The following is a 19,271-nucleotide window of genomic DNA, read 5'->3' as shown; positions in this document are numbered from 1 at the left end:
ATTAATCAATAAAGTACTAACAAGTAACATGCCGATACCATTAATTCTGACGCTAAAATAGGACTTTGGATGCAGCATCTTGTGTCTTCTCATGCACGACATTCGCTGATGTGTGACATGTTCACTGCATGCCGAGCTAAGATATCCTTTTAGCCATTGAATGCTCTGAACCAATGGCAGGGCAGCTTTTTCATGTTGAGAAAAAACTTAGATATCGGTACGGTAATTGTAATAATATGACATTGTCAAACTTAAGCAAGGGGAAAACGTCCAATTTTAAATAGTCAACTTTAAAAACAAAACTTTATTCCAATCTAATTATTAAATATTTTTATTCAAGGCAAGCCAAGCACTTTTATTCTCTAAAAAACCCTAATTTTTTAATTAAAATATAAAAACAAGAATTTAAGTCAAAATGGCTGACTTTGTAATAATAATAATAATAATAATAATAATGTGACGAGCTGCGTTTGCATCTGGGATTGATGAAATGGCGCAAGAGGATGATGCGTGGCGGCCACGTCCGAACACCACGTACACATACATGCTCAATAGGGTTTCAGTCAGGTGAAGATGTTGGCCAGTCGGGAAAAAAACCTTCCACTTCGTTTTGTCAGTTTCTTTGAGCTGGTGATCTTGTTACAAGAATTCTTTCTACGGATGGATGAGATTCGGCGGACGAGTGTGAAGCATGTGTCGCGTGTGTGTAGTGTGCGTATCGCCGTATGTGATGCATTTCCTGACTGACTGTCGCTACAGAAATGTCAATGTGGTCAGACGACATCACCAAAGTGATGCGAGATACCAAATGAGAGCAGAAGACAAATTGTCATGTCTTTGCCAGTTCCTGTCACCTTGAACTATTGTGAGTTGTTGGTCAAAGGACCGCCACAGACCACAGACTCACAATGAGAAAGCGACAAGTTTTGAGCGTGCACTTAGATAAAACTACACCCCCCCCCCCCACCCCTTTTTAGAACATCGAAAAGAGTCATGTTAGAAAATAAGAGGCGCCATTTCAATTTCCATGACTTGGTATGAATGGCTTGCTTTTACAGCACCTTTAGGATTGTAGGATGCTTAATGTGTACTTGAATAAAAACTAGAGCTGTCGAACGATTAATATTTTGAATCAGATTAATCACATCTTAGAATTTTGGTTTATTACAAATCGCTTAATTTTTTTTTTAATCAACATTTTTTTGCCCACCAAATTTAAAGACCACCTGTTATGTGTTATTTTTTTTTCGACATTTAATGTTAAGAGTACGTCTTCAATTTTTATTTTATTTTATTTAAAACGGGAAAAAAATGACCCCAAAAGTTTGACATGAACAAATATTCTGAATGTCATATCAAGCAAACATTTGATAAATGCTTTAATGCATGTCGTTACGTTTATTGCTCAAGCACAACCTTTAACGCAACCATCCGCTGTCAGGCAAAAGGATCATCTGCGCTCCAAATTAAAAATAAAAATAAATTAATGCGATAATTTTTTGTGAATAATTAATTAGTTAACGCTTGAACTTTGAGAGCACTAATAAAAACATTAAAAATATATTGAAAAAACATTTATAATAAACAAATAATTGCAACTTAATTATAAAAAACTAAACCAATGACAGTTTAACGAAATAGATAATTATGTCAATAAGATTGAATGTATGTATTTATTTTTCATACATAGTTGTTTTTAATTTATACAGCAGCTTTCATTGGGATACATATTATACATAATAATACCAACATAATAAATGATACATTTAGAAATAATTGCAATTTTACAAAAAAAACGTATTGTAAAGTGATTTAAGTTTGCGCGTTCCTAATGCGTCGATGAAAATCTTTTTCATAATACATAAAACAATAACAGCATTTTTGTAAAGAAATTATTTTATTCAAGCTACGTATTTCTTTCCATGCAAGGATTCAACCAACAGACGTTTAGCTGCAAATAAGGAAAATAAAATAATTTTGTTGCTGCGAAATAACAAAACAACTCCATGCAGGAAAAAAGAAGAAAAGTTCCCAAGCACGTGAAAGCTAACCTAAGTGTGAACTTCACCAAAATCTCTACACAACAAATAACACATTTGAGACTGTTGCTAATGTTAGAGTAGACAATATTTGTATTCTACTCTTTGCGTGTTCAATTAACTGAATGGTGAGATTCTGGTGAAGAAGTCCCTTTGCAAAAGTATTGTTATATCAGAAGCTTCTGATCACACAAAATGAAGACACTCAAACCGTGTTCCGTTCAGATTGTGTGTCCCTCCTTCTCCTGCACACCGTTTTTTATTGAAAAGTCCCTCCCCTCCCATGAGCACAAAAAGGCAGAAATTCCCAGGAATACAAATCAGATTAGACCTAAACAATAATAAATCAGCCTGTCCTTGGACTCGACCGACTGAGACTGGTACAAACTCTACTCCCTCTTTCCCAGCCAAAAGGAGAGACAGATAAGAATACAATAGACAATACTATTCATTGAGCTACACAGCTATAACTAAATCCAAAACGGCTAAAATATAAATTGAAACTGAAAAACAATGTTAATAATTCAACATTCCCTCATTTGAGCTCATGAGAGCTCAACACATTAAAAAAAAAAATTCTCAATGGTTGTGTGGTGGAAATAATTATCATTAAAACATCCCTTTAGCAGGAGAGAAGATAGTTTAGCCCTTTAACAGGAGAGGAAGTAGTTTAGCAATCATATGACATTAAAAAACAATTTGATACATTTAAAAGATTTTTAGTGGAATAAGCATAGCATATGTGAGGCTTAACATAAAATGTTGTTCATTAAAAAGTGTCGCAATGTATCGGCAGACGAATATGTGTTCTTTGAAGCCATCTCGTGATGAAGTTCTTTGTTGAATGAGAAGATGACGTTGTCATCTTTTTGCAGAACCCCAGAATAGATTGCCTGCAAATGTGATTCTCGTGATGATTGCCCAGGAAAAGGCACTTGACTTGATCCGTTGAATGATGTCAAAACGATGTCCAAACGGCCGCTCCAGAACCGAACACTGGGTCAGCTGACGTGGCTCCCAGGTCGGAGGTGATAAGATTGATGAGATAGCCGGCAGCCTTGTAGACCAGTTGTGGAATGTTGTCTCTCCTTTCCGTCATCAACCTGAGAGCGGAATATGTTTAGTCTTCTCATAAACCCACGTAAATTTTATTTGGAGGAAAAACCCTGATAGTTTTTGTTAGTTGGGATTAATAAATGTTATTTGGTTAAGATCCATAGGTCCTGTGCTGTTGGAACAGGAAAATATCTATTTTTGTGACATTAAAATAGAGCCCAGCCTTTGATTGAGTTGAATGACATTCGCTCATTCATTAATATAAGACAGAGCTTGTAAATATTTATTTTTCAAATAGGTTTTGTTCAATAATAGGTAATTTTTTTACCACGACTAAATTTGTTCTAAATTTGCATAACTGTGCCTTTCACCATCCTGAAAGGAATCATTTTACTAGCATTTCATATATTCTCTTCCCAGAATCCCACGACTGGCCGAATCGTGACATCCTAGAAAAAGCTCACATATATTCATATTATCTATACTCTTTTGCAAACACTGGGCTCCAAACATTACATTTTTCTAAAATAAAAGATATAATATAATATAATTACCTTCATCCGGCGAATATGCATTATTGTCCTTGCTTGCTTCAGACTTACTTTGCTCCGCTCGATTTCCTCTGGTAGATTTCTTCATATTCAAACTGTGGATTATCACTTCAAAACCTTTTCATTTTTTAATCGACTAATTCGTCTACATTGGTTAATTTCTTAAACATAAACTCCCTCATTTTGACAAAGATCCACTGATTTTTTCAAACACGTCAAGATAAAGGGAGGATAAAATAGAGACCTCATAACTCAAAAGACGTCATAAATAACACAACCCTCTAAATCAGGCTATGAGGTAAACGAAAGAGCTACAAAACACAACAATAAATTTGAGCACAAGCAGATACAATTTAAGACACTAATATATGATGACTTTGGGGCCATAAAAAAATTGAGGTAACCATATTAATCTAATTCAGGATACGAATTACACAAAACTTACAAATATCTACCATTTCCTAGATTTAATCAAACTAAAAATTATCTTCAAACTGCTAATCAACTTCACCTCTTTTACATATTAGTGGGGCTCATAAAAAACACAGCACACAAAATATTTCTGGGATTCATAAATCACAGTGCTGTGAAAAAAATAAATAATCTAAAATTAACCATCAAACTCGCTATTATTTATTAAATAGCATCAACTCAGTACGATACGATGCATGGTTCAATATTATGTATATAAAACATATACTTAGATAATATATATATTAATAATATATACCACTGTGAAAACTTCTTAGTTAGTCTTTTACTTATTACTACTCATTTTATTCTATTATTTTTTCTATATTGTAGCTGCAGCTGGACGAAGTCCAGGAAAAAGTTCCTCACGGGAAAAATAAAAGTATATCGTATCATATCATATTAATAAAATTTCCATTTCTCCCAAAAATATAGGCAAAAATTTAGTAGGCTATAGATTGAAATAAATTTTCTCAATCCCTCATTTCAAATTCACATATGTCGTTTTCAATTTCCTGAAATACCTTGCTATAGATCACAGTTCCCCATTCAACACATTAAAAATGCCTTGCATATACCGTGCAGCATTTCACTGATTGAAGGGTTGCATCCTAGTCAGACCACCAGCTTTCAAAAGTCAATGTTCAGGGCGGCGGCTGTGTCAGACAAAGTTCAGCAGGCATCAGCGATGAGAGGAGACATCTCTGTAATGAGGCTTGTACACAGTCACTGGGCATTGTGGAAGTTGAGCACCATGTTTTTTGTAGGCACAGGAGGAGAAGACTGTGCTCTGCGGCTTTTGACCTTTGATCTCTGCCACGTCCATTCAGACGCCGTCTGCAATGTGGACCCGATGACACATTTTCGGTCCTTCCAGGCGCTCACCTCGACCAACGAATGCACCCGGCTGATCCAATGCACTACAATGCCAGACTGAGGAAATGGGATCATAGCAAGATAGTTCACTTCCTGCTTTCTCAAAAATGTTTCGTAAAAAAACAGCCCTTTTTTTTTTTTTTAAATACCCCTTCAAAATAGCTACTAGCAATACTTGCAAATACAACGTATCAGCAGCTGGGGCGCATCCCGTTTGCAGTTTGTAATCAGTGAAGGCCATCAAACCCTCATCTGCCTTGGAACTTAAACATCAGTTTCTGAGATGACACACTCAGAGAAAAAACAAATATTAAAAATCATTATCATTATGTCGACTTCAAAAACATTTATAACTTCTTATTCAACTATCTTACTTCTAGCCACAGCTGTACAGATGTAGGCATAATCATGTCAACTCAATACAGCTCAACACAAAATACTATTGTTCTATCATTATCCTTTATTAATTTGCCCCGAAAAGGGAAAGTTAACAAATTAACCATCTTCATCAATTATTATAGTGTAAAAGACTATCAATTCAGTCACTAAAAAAATAAAAAATAAAACACTAATTTAATATTCTTCTACAAAAACTCAACAATATCTTTCAAATACTATTACTTATTTTTTTTATTGTTCATCATTCCTCTCTTACCTAGAAAAGAGAAAAAGTCCCATTACGAGGACACATTATGCTCTAACCCACAGCCCCCTCCTTTTCTTCTAACCTAGAAACAGGGGGGGGGGGGGGGGGGAATCTTAACATTATACATCGCAAAACCTATTTCACCACATTCCCATTCGAAAAACAAACACCACTATCACACCAGTCTCATCTGACACAAAAACAACACCAAACTTAGTTAAAGATATTGAAAAAAAAAAAAAAATCACCATACACACATTTCTCACTCACAATCACAATAATAGCCCCCACCTTTTAGAAGCTAGGTCACACACTCAAATTCATACGCTCACACTCTTTAGTCATTATAAAATAATAAACGGTTTCATTCTATCAATTCGTTGTCTACAAATCTTATGGCATTTAAACCGCAGTCTTGTACGGTAATTTCAATAAACGGGTTAACTTATTTCGGAGGGGAAGTTACTTTAGCACCAAAATCAGACACTATATCATCACCAGCAGCTATCAAAGAAAATACAAAAGTCCCTCGTACCATTTTGTCCAGCGACGGCTTTTCATACAATCGATCCATAGTTTGTTTTTTCATTTTTCATCGACGTTTTTTTTATTTCCGCATGGCTGTGACTCCAAGCACAAGTTCCGACTATGAACCGGAAGCACATTCAGGACAAACCATTCTGTATCCCGGTCGAAATCGCCCTCCATTTTTGTAGTTTTTTACTTTTCACTTTCGGTTTATATTCTACGCAAGTAGAATTAATATTTATCAATACAGTGACGTCTCCCTTTTAGTATAATAGTTCAATAGGTTAACACAAATGGCCACACAACAGACACACATAAGAATCACGTGACCTCTCGTTTATACACAGCGGTTACCCAATCCTGCTGAGCTAAATTGTCCTCCATATATTGCAAAATTTTTGCAAGGCGCTCATTTTCAAAATAACTTGTCACGCGCTATCGAATTAAACCGTAGAACAAAAGGAATTCATACGGTAATCCTGACCTCAAAACTATAAAAGTAGGAGCGCCAAAAAATTAAAATAAATCACGTAATCTCTCGATTGCAAATACAGCGACACAAAATCCAATTATCGCTGTAATCAACCTGGACCCCTCAATACTGTTCAGTTTCAAACAGGCGCTTTTTCAAAAAACATATTACGTGTAAATGGACGTTCTCAATAAGAGTCATGAGCAAATATCGATATTAGTCCCCAATCGGCCAAACTGCTAAAAAAGCAAAGCGCTTACCATAATCTTCGCGATCCTTAGTGGAAGAAAGACTTCTCACGTCATCCGGCAACCCTTTTATTCAATATATATTATGGTCTAAGGATTCTTCGTAGCGAGACGAAAACAAAACAAAACAACAACAAAAATCAATTCACTACTTCATCCTGCATAAAAAAGCGCTAATCTAGGTGTGCACTTACGTCAGTTTTAAATACACCACCCCACGACGTGTCCAGTTCAATATCGTAGGAATTATCCCAACTCTCAATAGAACGACATCAAACTACAACTTGTTCACACAGATCTCATTTAAAATTTTAGACAATTTAGAAGATGAAAAACCAGTTGCAGCGGTCCCAAACAGACAGAACCTCCCTACGTGGATAAAAGTCTCCACTTACCGTACTTTATTTATTTAGGCCTAGAAGTTCCGCCCGTCCGTGAACGCCGCAGCTCGCAAACCGTCAAAATACCACCATCCGTTAGAATTCAGCGTCGGGGTCACCATTTGTTAGAGTAGACAATATTTGTATTCTACTCTTTGCGTGTTCAATTAACTGAATGGTGAGATTCTGGTGAAGAAGTCCCTTTGCAAAAGTATTGTTATATCAGAAGCTTCTGATCAGATCACACAAAATGAAGACACTCAAACCGTGTTCCGTTCAGATTGTGTGTCCCTCCTTCTCCTGCACACCGTTTTTTATTGAAAAGTCCCTCCCCTCCCATGAGCACAAAAAGGCAGAAATTCCTAGGAATACAAATCAGATTAGACCTAAACAATAATAAATCAGCCTGTCCTTGGACTCGACCGACTGAGACTGGTACAAACTCTACTCCCTCTTTCCAAAAGGAGAGACAGATAAGAATACAATAGACAATACTATTCATTGAGCTACACAGCTATAACTAAATCCAAAACGGCTAAAATATAAATTGAAACTGAAAAACAATGTTAATAATTCAACACTAACTAGCATTTAGCCTGCTAGCGAACTACCTTTCAGCACGCCGTCTCCCTGCTGCATCCGCCATTTTGCTTTCCACCACGGTGAAGCTCACGGTTGAGTTAAGGCGAGAGTCTTTGTCTGCCTGCGGGGAAAAGACGTCCAATTGACAACTTCATACAAATCAACGCAATTTCAATGAAGGGATACAAACATTTAATGTCGGATGTCCTGGAAAATCACCAGGGTTTTTGCTTTGCGTTGAAACACAAGCTGAAAGAATAAAAAAGTGAGAATTCATCAGTGGGGTGTGAAAAAGGGGGCGTGGCATCAAGGTCTGACATTATCCAGTGACTCCCAAACATTGTGCCACGCATGCAGGAAATGATCCGCCATCATTGTTTCAAACATTGTTTTTGAATCGACATACAAATTGTTATAATAATAATCCTACTTATAGAAAATGAGTCCAAATTGTCTGATTGAGGCTCGTGAAACGCTGCCTGACGTCACCTGTGTTGTTTCGAACGATGACGATGATCAGTAAAGCGATGACCAGCAGACTTAAGGCCAAGATGGAAGACAAAAGCAGAAGAATGTCTTGGTGCGAACCGCCAACTGCCGTCACTTTCTCTGAAGAAATGCAAGGAGACGCCCGTGAGCGACTTGTCGTGAAATCGTCATTTTTGGCTTGTGATGATTGAAATCTTCAATTTTTCAACAACAATTCTGATCTGAAGTGATGTTGCCTTGCATGTGTAAATACCAAAATATCAATATGACTAAATGATGTCACATTTTTACTTGGACTATTCTCGTAACTTGAGCAGTTTGTTCCTGCGTCACTGATTTTTTTAAATTTTTTCCCTTCACATAATATTATGTTTTTGCTCATGACTTTTTGTTATGAATTATGTAACTTACAACTTTGCACATAATACTTAACTTTCTCTTGTGATTTTCCGACTTAGTCACAAGAAAATATTTTTTTGGTGTTTTTTTTTTTTATAATTTGTATTTGTTTTTTTTTAATAAAAAAAATAAAAAATAAAAAATAAAAAATAAAAAATAAAAAATAAAAAATAAAAAATAAAAAATAAAAAATAAAAAATAAAAAATAAAAAAGATATCCATCCATCCATCTATAGTCAATCTGACCATCCGTCCATTCGTCCATCCATCCATCCATCCATCTATCCATCCGTCTGACCGTCCGTTAATCCATCCATCCATCCATCTGTCCGTCTGTCCATATATATTATCCATCAATGGTATCCATCCATTCATCCATCCATCTGTCAATCTATCCATCCGTCTGACCATCCATCCATCCATCATCTGTCCATCCATCCATATCAATCATCCATCCATCCAGTCATCCATCCATCCATCTATCCGTTCATCAATCCATTCACCTGTCTGTCCGTCCGTCCGTCAATCCAGCCTTCCATCCATCCATATTATCCATCCATGGTATCCATCCATCCACTCACTCAGTTTAGGTTCATCCTGAAATTGCACCCAAGATCCTAATACGGCCCCAAAAATGTGAGTAGTGTACCCAAGAACAAACCCAACACAGGGTGAAAAACAAAAACATTTCCTTGGTGGAGGTCATAAGGCCTGCATTTCACATCCGCCCAACAATCAAACATCCTGCTTACGATGCTACCAGGCGAGTACTTACCATGCAAGTCCAGCTTTGTTCCGTTTGCAAACATGTATTTGCCACATTCCTCCAGAACGCAGTAGTAGATGGCGCCATCCGATTGGCTGACATTAATGAAGAGCTTGTAGATGCATCGCTTGGGGCTCATCCTGTCGCATTCTTCATTTGTCTCGGCATCCACAAAGGCGAGGCCTGAACTGGATCCCGCTCTCAGCCAGTGCACGCTGTGCCGTCCTGCGCACGCCGCCTCGCTGGGGTCAAAGATCACCGAGCACAGGAGGTGGACCGGGTCCCCTTGATGGAGCGGGCCCAACTCTGCTGGCCACTGCGTAAGAGTGTAATTGGACATCACGGCGCCTGTAAAATCATGAAGATTATGTTGTGATGCGACACATGAAGGCGTAAAGAACCGTTTCGCCTGGAATCAATTTATTTATGACTTTAGTGGTAACATTAGCGTCAATGCTAACTTTACACTTTTGACATCTTACATCCAACTGCCGAGGTACTTTTTGCTGAAAAAGCAATCCGCCGGCTAAAACAAAAGCGCCTCCAAAGGCATGAGAACAGAACTTACGTCTTTGTTGAACAAGCGTGAGACTCAGCATCATCCAGAAAAGAATCCTTTCGATCATTTGAGTGGAGAGACGAGGCCGTGAAAGGTGCAACAACGCGCCGCCGACTGCCTTCGACCGAATGTTTCCTGTTACCTTCTTGTGCAAAGTGGGCGAGATTTTGTAGGTCAGTTTGAATGGAAAGTCAAAGCCAACCACTTGAGTGCACTTGGAGGTTTGCCTTTACGTTTGTGAACGCCTTCTTCCATAGTCGGTTGCACTTTTGCATTTTTAGGCCAATTTCATTCCTTTTGTATTTTTATGGCGACTTGTTTTGATGTGCGTAAATATCGCCCCATGTTGACATGGCCGCATGTTTAAAGTCCTATTTCGAAGGAGTTACCGATTTAAATTATTAGCCATTCATAGCAATCCTATTGACAGAGCAAATGAAGGCCCACTATAATAGAATTTCACAACTGACTTTTTGTGCATCCTGCCATGCTGAACTTGCCAAACCAAATTGTGTCAGTTGGTGAAACTGATGTCAGGCGGAATAAAAAATACATATATATATATATAAAAAAATTATTTACAGGCAAGTATCTAAATTTCACGTTCCCACCAATTTTGAGATGTTTGTGCTACAGCAATTCCCATATTGCCAAATTCAGCCATACGCCTTTTTCGTCCTGCCACCAGATGGCGCCAAAGCAAATACCGAAGTATAAATTGATGAGTCTGGTGACCGGTTAAGAATTGTAATACTTTTTGTAAGAGGAGTTGGAAATTTTGTGACCATAGTTTCTTGTATAATTTACACTACAGTACCAATATAGGCAAGTACAAACATTTTAATTACACTACATAAAAGAATAACAAAATAGTGGCAATGTATTCAGGAAGTCAAAGTCAATATAGTTTCAATGGTAGTTTAATTTTTAACATTCAACATCTGCATCATCAATCACTTTTTTTGTTTTCAACCTGGAGAACATTGAAGTGTTTGGATTGAAATGATTTTGTCTTCTGTCTTCACATTGGCGAGCTAATAAACCTTCAAGGCGGTTCAAGGAAGTGGAAGGGGTGCGAGCAAAAATGAAACGCTTGTGCAAAGGGGCGAGGAAGCGTGTGGATACAACTGCAAGTCAAAAGCCCATGGACACTTGAAAATGTTGTAAACAGAGTTTGTTAAAGTAGAATACAGTAGTTTTTAGGGGTTTTCTCCAAATAAATCTATGGCCACTAGGGGGCAGTGCAGTGCGGACATACAAAATAGATTAATTTGAACTTTTTAAGTAAGCTGCACTAACTCATTTTAGTCATTTCCCACAGGATATATGCCTGTGAGTATTATATTGTCTGTCTACGTGATCCACGCTTTGTGTTGCGTAGCATGAATGCTAGTTTCATTCGCTCGTCATGGGAGTTTTGCATTGTTAGCATTAAGCTAGCGGCAACGGTAAAAGTACAGCTGTGTGGTTGTAACGTGTTCCTTTTGTAAAACTGATTTTTTTTTTTTAATTCAATAAAAACAATTTGTTCAAGAAAATATTTGGTCGTGTCTGTTTAGGACCAAAACAAAATGTTTATTCTTGACCTTTTTCAAAATCCCCCAATTTAACTTGCCATGAAAATGTACTGAAAATGTTCCATCCTTTTGCAACCCTGGTAGTTTTTTCCCTTTTGGTGCTTTGCTAAGCGTTTAATAGTCACGTATGAGCGCTTACATGAGTTGTACAACAGGAAGTGGCTTTTTGGGTGATGCTGCAGTTTCCTTTTCTGCACCGTGTGGCTTTTGCTGCATGACAATGACGGATTTTTTTTTGTTTGTTTGAATGAAACACTTTGGGACATCTTTGAAAATCAAGGCACGACTTCGGACTTTTGACTCCCGTGTCGCAGCAGCATTCTGAATTCTTCACGCATCGATTTTTGTTTTGCATTCCAAGGTACGCCCGGCAAACGTTGGCACAACGGCGGCATTTTAAAGCAGCGTGGTGTAACAACTGAGTTTGAAATAACTAAAAGCATCATTAACATTTGGTGCACTGGCTCAGGAGAAAAGGAGCTCTGTCGTTGCCATGGCGACCTCAGATCACCTGCTTTTTTTCTTTTCCTTTTTTTCTTTTTCTCCTTTGGTCTGTAATATGCTTGGTGGACCAGCCTGGTAAGCTTTCATATCAAGTTAGCGCTAGCACCGGTGCTAACGTTTCTGTTGTGTGTGTGTGTAGAACAGAAATACTCAATATTGTTTACTACTTTCCTATCGTATTTACTAACTCAAAAAGTAAACAGCAAACACAAGTAAGAGCTGGGACAAAAAAAAAAAAAAAAAAACAAGGGCACAAGAAGAAGAAGTTTACGTAAATGCGACGGCGTTTTGGGGCTACGTGTATGTATATATATATATATATATATATATATATATATATATATATAATTGTGGGGGGGCAATATTCACAGAAAAAAACCTTGAAAACTTTTTGGTCGTGTTTTCAAATAAGATGAACCATATCATGTTAAGCATTTGCACTTTTAGACTTTTTTTTTGCAAAGGTCCACACATTCAATCGTTTTGGTATTTTTTTTTTGTACAAGTATCAAAGTTGATGTGTCGAATCTGCTGCTCTCCGTCGTTCACTTGCGTTTACCGAAAGTACGCGAGCTTCCGATTGGTTAGGGTTTAGTCAGCTGATCAGGAAGTGTTGTCGCTCGAGCTGCCGTGTATGAACGAGTAAAGTTTAAATGAAGAATGAATCCGTCTCCATCCTGCCTTTTTCGATTTATAAAGAGCGTTCCATTAACCGCCAACGAATGCTTCCGTTAGCTGTTGGTGGACAAAAGGCAGTGACCTCGTCCAGATTTGAGCTACGCTTCGTGTATTTCTTGCAAGTGTCTTGAGTTTTTTCTTCGCAAATCTGCCGCTTCATAAAGACGCAAATATGCGAGTGCAATTTTATAAAGTGGTAAATTTGTGAGTTTTTGTCTCTGAATATTACCCCCCTCCAAAAAAAAAATATTATTATTATTTTTTTTTTTTTTTACGTGACCCTAATACGCCGTCGTACGTAAAGGCATAAAATGGTGAAGTGAGGTTTGTTGACTTACGGGATATCTTGACCTGGTTCTGGCCAGTTTGAGTTTGGGTGGGTGGGGTCCTATTTTTTTTTAGGTTTGGGGAATTTTGAATCCCCTGACATTGCATTCGCACCCCTGCCATATAGTTTAGTTGTACAAAAAGTGGACTTACAGAAGAAGATTGCTTGAAAAGGTTAGAAAAATACATCTCTGTGGAAAAGTGCCTCAAAGATGAGGATGATGTCGTTTTTTTTTTGTTTTTTTGTCTTTTTCATTGCTAGGCACGTACTGCCTGTCGGCCAAAAAAGAGCGAGTGAATTTCAAAGATCATGCAAATACACTAAATATACAATTAATTGGATTAGGGTATAATTTCTATATAGATTTATACATACATATAATTTCTTATACTTTTTTTGGTAAGGAATGTTATTGATTTCATGTTTTTTTGTTCTTACAAGGTACAAAATAATATCATCCTATGTAACACGTTGTATAATCAACATATATATATAAAAAAAAAAAAAATCAGTCCTTATTGTCTTTTAGAAGAAGAAAATTCATAATAAAAATAAGTTCTATGCTTTTTTCCCTCCCTTCTCCTCACTTGTATCTTACAATATATTTCTCTCTGCACACACACGCACACACGCGCTCACGCACACGCACTCTCAAACACACACACACACACACGCACACGCGCACGTGTCCCCATTGTGGTTTCTCCTGCAGCAAACTGGCGGCCGTCGAACGGGTTGTGTAAACAAAATGCAAATGGCGTTAATGGCGTTGGGGCGCCGTTACAACGGGCAGCTGGCGCAGCCGCACTCCAGGGCCGCCTCCATCTCCTCGGAGTACGAGGCGCCGTCGGTGCAGCGGAACACCACCTTCCTCCTGCGGCTCTTGCTGACGCCGCAGCAGACGCCGGCGGGCGCCGCCGTCTGGCACGAGCGCGGACAGTCCATGCGCGGGATCTTGCTGGTGGACGTGCACGTCCGCATGGCTTGGTGGCGCTTCAGCTGCTCTCGCACCATCTCGCCTTGACACGTCAATTCTGGAGCAAAAAGGACACGGGGACGCACATGACGGACGGCGCCTCCCAATGGGTTCGGACAAGTACGTTTGGACTCTTGGGCCGGAGCGGATTCTGGCTGACTTTTGGTACGGGCACGAGGGATTGGCAATTACCGACGTCAGTATCGGCCGCCCTCTTGTGGCCGTTTAGTTTCATGCAATTTGAAGAAAAAAAAATGCTTTATTGGCAATTTGTATTTAAAAAAAAAAAAGTTATATTGGGACATATAGATCTATAAAATTGTTTTTTTGGGGGGGGTGGGGGGATTTTATATATCAAAAGTACTCTTGGTATCGGTAACTCAAGAATTGAATACTCGTACTGGTATCAGTCTGAAACAAAGTGGTATCAAACATCCCTAACAAAATGTTCACGCCCACTATTAGTAAAAAACGTACTTGACGTATATATTCGTCAGTGGCACTTAACAGTTCCGATCGACAATTACAACGTTTGCATTGACGTCAATTGAAGCAAAAATGATCAGCCAATCGAAACCTGACGGAATGTGTTAAATCAAGTCAACACATATCCATCGTCAAAAATACTTTTGGATTTATATGATAGAAACATTTTAAAAATCTGTAAATAATTAACCACACAAATAGTTTATTATTGCTTATAGATGCCAAAAAAATGCCAGAAAAGCACTACCTTTGTCTAAATGAAGCACGTCTACTAACTTCCTTCCAAGATGGCCCTAAAATATCTTGGTAATGACATTTATTTTTAAGTTTAAACCAAAACGACATCACAAACATCTCAATACACTTAATATCTATCAAATTAATCAATATATATATATATATATATATATATATATATATATATATATATATATATATATATATATATATATATATATAAAAAAGATTTAACGTTAAAAGGCCACGTTAAATATAAAATCATTTCAACCCTCCTAAATATTTGCAGATTTCTGTAGTCCTCCATGAAAGCAGATTTATTATCCTTGTGTTGAATCAAAATAAAACATTTGCAAACATCTGCTTTTACTTTGAAAATGACTAACATTTTGACCCAAATATGTTACGGAACAAAACAGTATTAGAATCACAATTAAATTTTAATTATGCATTTTATGCATTGTTAATTTTAAATAATCTCCTGTTTTGGAAGAAAGGATTTGAAATTAAAACTAAAAATTTCAAATCTGATTCTTGGAAGGAATCAAACGCACATGAGTAACAAATTCACTTAAAAGTTAGAATCTGTTCAAGGGACATAAAAAAAAAAAAGACTAGCAGAGGGAGGTGGAAGGAAAAAGCCTGAGGGGTCACCAAAAAGGCACCCTCATTTTCTTAGATGAAAAAAAACAAAACATAAGGAAGCTCCTCCTGCCAAATGGCCGCTGTCCATCACCTTTGAACCACTCACCGGTGTCACACGTGGGTCCGGCGTAGCCAGGTAGACAGTTGCAGACGGGCTCCCCGCCTTCGGACAGCCTGCACTCGCCGTGCCCGCAGCGCTGCCCCCTGCAGGCCGCCGGCTCTTGCTGCCGCTCGCAGAACTGACCCCGGTAGCCCTCGCTGCACTTGCAGCTGTACGACGCCCCCTTGGGCACGCACGATCCGTGGACGCATCTGGCGAGGATGAGAAAAGAATGTAGACCACATAGTTGGAGATTCCGGGTTTGAAAATATGCAAATGAAACTACGCAAACTTTTGTGAATTCAAATCAATTATCGTTTGGTGCCCACCTGCTGCCCTGACAGGGATTCGGCACCGTGGTCTGTTCGCACAAGGTCCCGCTGCGTCCGGGCGGGCACTGACAGGTGACGCCCATCTCTCCGCCCTCTCTGCACGTCCCCTGGGCGCACACGCCGCACGAGTGGCAGCCCACCAGGACGCCATCGCCCTGCGCGCACGAGAAGACGAGCCGAGACGAGACGGCGGGTGTTCAGTGGGAAACGATCCGATTTCAATACATTGCTCTGAAAATTGATGATTTATTTACGACAAATAATCGCTCATTCTTCATCTGTTTACGCCAGACAGAACCATTACACCTTCTGCCACTAGAGGGCAGTAGGTGCAATTAAACTGCATATCATTGAGACATCCATACAACAAAATAGCAAAAATGTTCCATTGAACACATTTCATACAAAGTACATTTTGGAGTAAAATCAACTATTTCAACAATATATATATATATATATATATATATATATATATATATATATATATATATATATATATATATATATATATATATATATAAAAAAAAAATATCCAACAAAAGTATGCTAGCTAAATGCTAACATATAATAGAAAACGCCGTAGAAAAGCTAATAGAATTAGCAAAGATGTTATGATAATTACCTACCTTCACACAACTGCTACTTTCACACACGGTAAGCAGTGACACACGCAAACAAAGCATACAAGCGCATACAATGGTTATAAAAAGTCTACACACCCCTGTTCCATTGGCAGTTTATTTTTTTGACCCAAAAAAAGAGACCGAGATTATTCATTTTACAACCTTTTCACTTGAAATGTTTACCTCCAGGATTTGTTCTGCTGCGCAGATTTTTTGACAAGACTTCAGCACCCCCTTTGCCCCAGTGTAGCACCGTCAGAATCCTGGCGTTTTTAAGCTAACATTGACATCTAAAAGTGTTCATATTTTCTTCCACCTTGCTGAAGAAAAAACAGCGCCAAAGCATCTTTCACCAAACCATAACAAATCTTCCAAGCACAGGTGGAAAAATGTGTTACGGTCTGACGAGACCAAGGTTGCAGTACACCAAATCTACAGTGAAGCATGGTGGTGGCAGTATGCTGTTTTTCTTCAGCTGGAACCGTCACTTTATTCAGTGGTGAGGGAATTAGCTGACAGCGTGCGTTAGCACAAAACCCTCAGGGGTGTGTAGACTTTTCATAACCGCTGTATTCTCACTGCTAACATAATGGCGAAAAACGGTGAACAAACAATGAACTCTGAAATGGTCATATAATACCTTGCCCTCCACCGGTCGCCCTCCCGCGACTCGGTAGCTGAGGTCCTGCGCTTCCCCGTTGATTTGAACGTTGTGGATGCACCCGTTGAAGAACTGCAGCAAGCGTTCGGGACCGGGCCGAAAACCCGTGGCCAGCACCTGGTAAGGCACGCCTGGACGCCGGAAGACGCGGCGCGGCGAGACAAGAGAGGAAGCGAAGAATCACTGGGGAGGCGTTTTGAGGATGCGAGCGTGTTCGCACCACTTCCTCCGAAATGCGTTTGCGGCTTCGTGCACGTATGGCCGAACGTCTCAGCGCGATCGCAAAAAGCCGCACAGTTGTGGCTTTATGCAAATTAATTTTCTACGTGCGTGTGTGTGTACCTCCGATGTAAAGATGCGTGTTGTGGTCGACGGAGGGTTGGCGCGCTAGTTTGCCCAGACTCTTGGGGGCGCCGTTGTCCACCACCAGGCTGAGCGAATGGTTCTGGATCAACAGCTCCACCGTGTGGAAAAGCCCGTCGTTGACAGACTCCACACTGTTGCACACGCACACACAAGAGAGAGAGGCAGCTTCAGTATGACGAATTCCGGCTGAATTCTACACCAGAGGAGGAAATTGCCAGACATGAAACATACCTGAAACATTTTCAGGATGAGCGTTTTCTTTGTTTTGTTTGCAAATCAACCAACAAGCGACATAATAATAATAATAATAAAAAAAAAAGCAAGGTAGACTGACTGATGAGATCAAAAAATTAGGTCGGAATGTAAACTGTAGTAAACCCAGGATTGGTCGCCATCCCCGAATGGTATTTATTGCACATCCAAAAAGTTTGTAATTGCCTTTAGCTGCCACCAGATGGCGGCAAAGCACTTTTTCCTAAGAGACAAGGCTATGGCCTGACAAAAAAAAGAAAGCCATGATTTCATTTCACATTTACGGAAGAGGATTAGGAGGGCCAGCGAAGAGAGAGAGAGAGAGAGAGAAATGGTTGGCAGGATTCTCACTTTATTCTCGGAATTCTCAATTTAAAGTGAGAATAATAGTAGCACTAATAAAGTCAGAAGTTCAATTTTAATTAAATTTCTCACTTTAAAGTCAGAAGTTCAGACTTTAGAGAAAATAAATGTGGTATAAAAAATGAGACCAGTATGAATAATTTCACAAACCTGACACCATTAACTCATTCACTGCCAATGACGGCTATAGACGTCAAAAATTCATTTGAACTATTTCTATTAGTTTAACATTTTTTCCCCACTTTTGTTAACTCGTGTATGAAAACCTAGATTTGTTTTATTGTACATTTAAAAACAGATATAACATTTGTGATTAATTGTGAGTTAACTACTGAAGTCATGCGATTAATTACAATTACAAGTTTTAATCGCCTGATGCCTCTAATTTTTGATAATGTTCTTTTCTTTTTTTTAAATCACGTCAGGTGATTTTTTTATATTAATTAATCGCTTGACTTCAATAGTTAACTCACGATTAATCACAAATGTTTTATCTGTTCTAAATGTACAATAAACATTTTTTTTGTAAACAAAAGTGGATTTTTTTTTAACTAATAGAAATCGTTCAAATTAATTTTTGACGTTTATAGCCGTCATTGGCAGTGAATGAGTTAATAGGTATGGAAGAGAATTAGGGCCGGTGAAGAGAGGAAATAAAAAGTTTGCCAGGATTCTGACTTTATTCTCAGAATTCTGAGAATAAAGTCCAAATTCTGACTTTAAAGTGAGATTTCTGAGAGTAAAGTGAAATCCTGCCAACCTTTTTTTCTCCCCTCCCTTCACTGTCCCTAATCCTCTTCCATACTACGCATTCATGGTGTCAGGTTTTTGAAATTATTAACATTGGTCTGTTCTTTTTATACCACATTTATTTTAATGGGGCAGTGTAGACTTTTATATCCTCTATATCCCACCAAGCATAACTGGAGAAGCTAAGTCATAAAAAGACCCCCTACTGATTTTTATGGTACGTATACACAACTTTTAGCCAAACTTCAAACTGCCATTTTTTTTTTGTGATTTTAGTTGAATAACAACCCAACAATTTTGTATGACGTACATGTTCGTGTGGTAAGGAATC

General features: G+C 38.5%; 2 protein-coding genes across 4 annotated transcripts in view; both read right to left on the bottom strand.

Moving 5' to 3' along the window:
- Positions 1-1,714: 1,714 nt before the first annotated feature.
- LOC147168863 (uncharacterized) lies at positions 1,715-10,840 on the bottom strand. 2 transcript variants are annotated; one of them, XM_086084419.1, is made up of 6 exons: positions 10,072-10,840; positions 9,513-9,851; positions 8,339-8,458; positions 8,040-8,098; positions 7,879-7,970; positions 1,715-3,142 (listed from the first exon to the last, which is right to left on the bottom strand). In XM_086084419.1, exons 1-6 carry the CDS (start codon positions 10,127-10,129, stop codon positions 2,998-3,000), a joined length of 813 nt encoding a protein of 270 aa, XP_085940545.1. In that variant the 5' UTR covers positions 10,130-10,840; the 3' UTR covers positions 1,715-2,997. The 2 variants fall into 2 exon arrangements, 1 of the variants encoding a protein (XP_085940545.1); XR_015095927.1 differs by having other exon boundaries at positions 3,098-3,142; positions 6,175-7,970.
- A 126-nt stretch (positions 10,841-10,966) lies between these two features.
- The window catches only part of slit3 (slit homolog 3 (Drosophila)), a 240,606-nt gene continuing 232,301 nt past the window's right edge, over positions 10,967-19,271 (bottom strand). For both annotated transcript variants that reach the window (XM_086084418.1, XM_086084417.1), the window contains exons 34-38: positions 17,552-17,706; positions 17,189-17,340; positions 15,923-16,080; positions 15,600-15,805; positions 10,967-14,183 (exon numbers count right to left, since the gene is read on the bottom strand). In XM_086084418.1, coding sequence (XP_085940544.1) covers positions 13,930-14,183; positions 15,600-15,805; positions 15,923-16,080; positions 17,189-17,340; positions 17,552-17,706 — 925 coding nt within the window. In that variant the 3' untranslated portion in view covers positions 10,967-13,929. The remainder of the gene's footprint in view (positions 14,184-15,599; positions 15,806-15,922; positions 16,081-17,188; positions 17,341-17,551; positions 17,707-19,271) is intronic.

The sequence above is a fragment of the Leptonotus elevatus genome, chromosome 9 (genome assembly GCF_054856555.1).
Source record: "Leptonotus elevatus isolate MCC_2025b chromosome 9, RoL_Lele_1.0, whole genome shotgun sequence".
Taxonomy (NCBI): domain Eukaryota; kingdom Metazoa; phylum Chordata; class Actinopteri; order Syngnathiformes; family Syngnathidae; genus Leptonotus; species Leptonotus elevatus.
Note: the sequence above shows the minus strand (reverse complement) of the source record. Positions and strands in the feature narration are given on the sequence as shown.

Excerpts from the sequence above, each read along its gene's own strand:
- LOC147168863 (XM_086084419.1), bottom strand. The coding sequence starts at position 10,129 with ATGATCGAAAGGATTCTTTTCTGGATGATGCTGAGTCTCACGCTTGTT. Across the intron at positions 7,971-8,039 it reads CAGGACATCCGACATTAAAT|GCAGACAAAGACTCTCGCCT; the intron begins GTTTGTATCCCT and ends TTTTCCCCGCAG. Across the intron at positions 3,143-7,878 it reads GGGAGACGGCGTGCTGAAAG|GTTGATGACGGAAAGGAGAG; the intron begins GTAGTTCGCTAG and ends TTCCGCTCTCAG.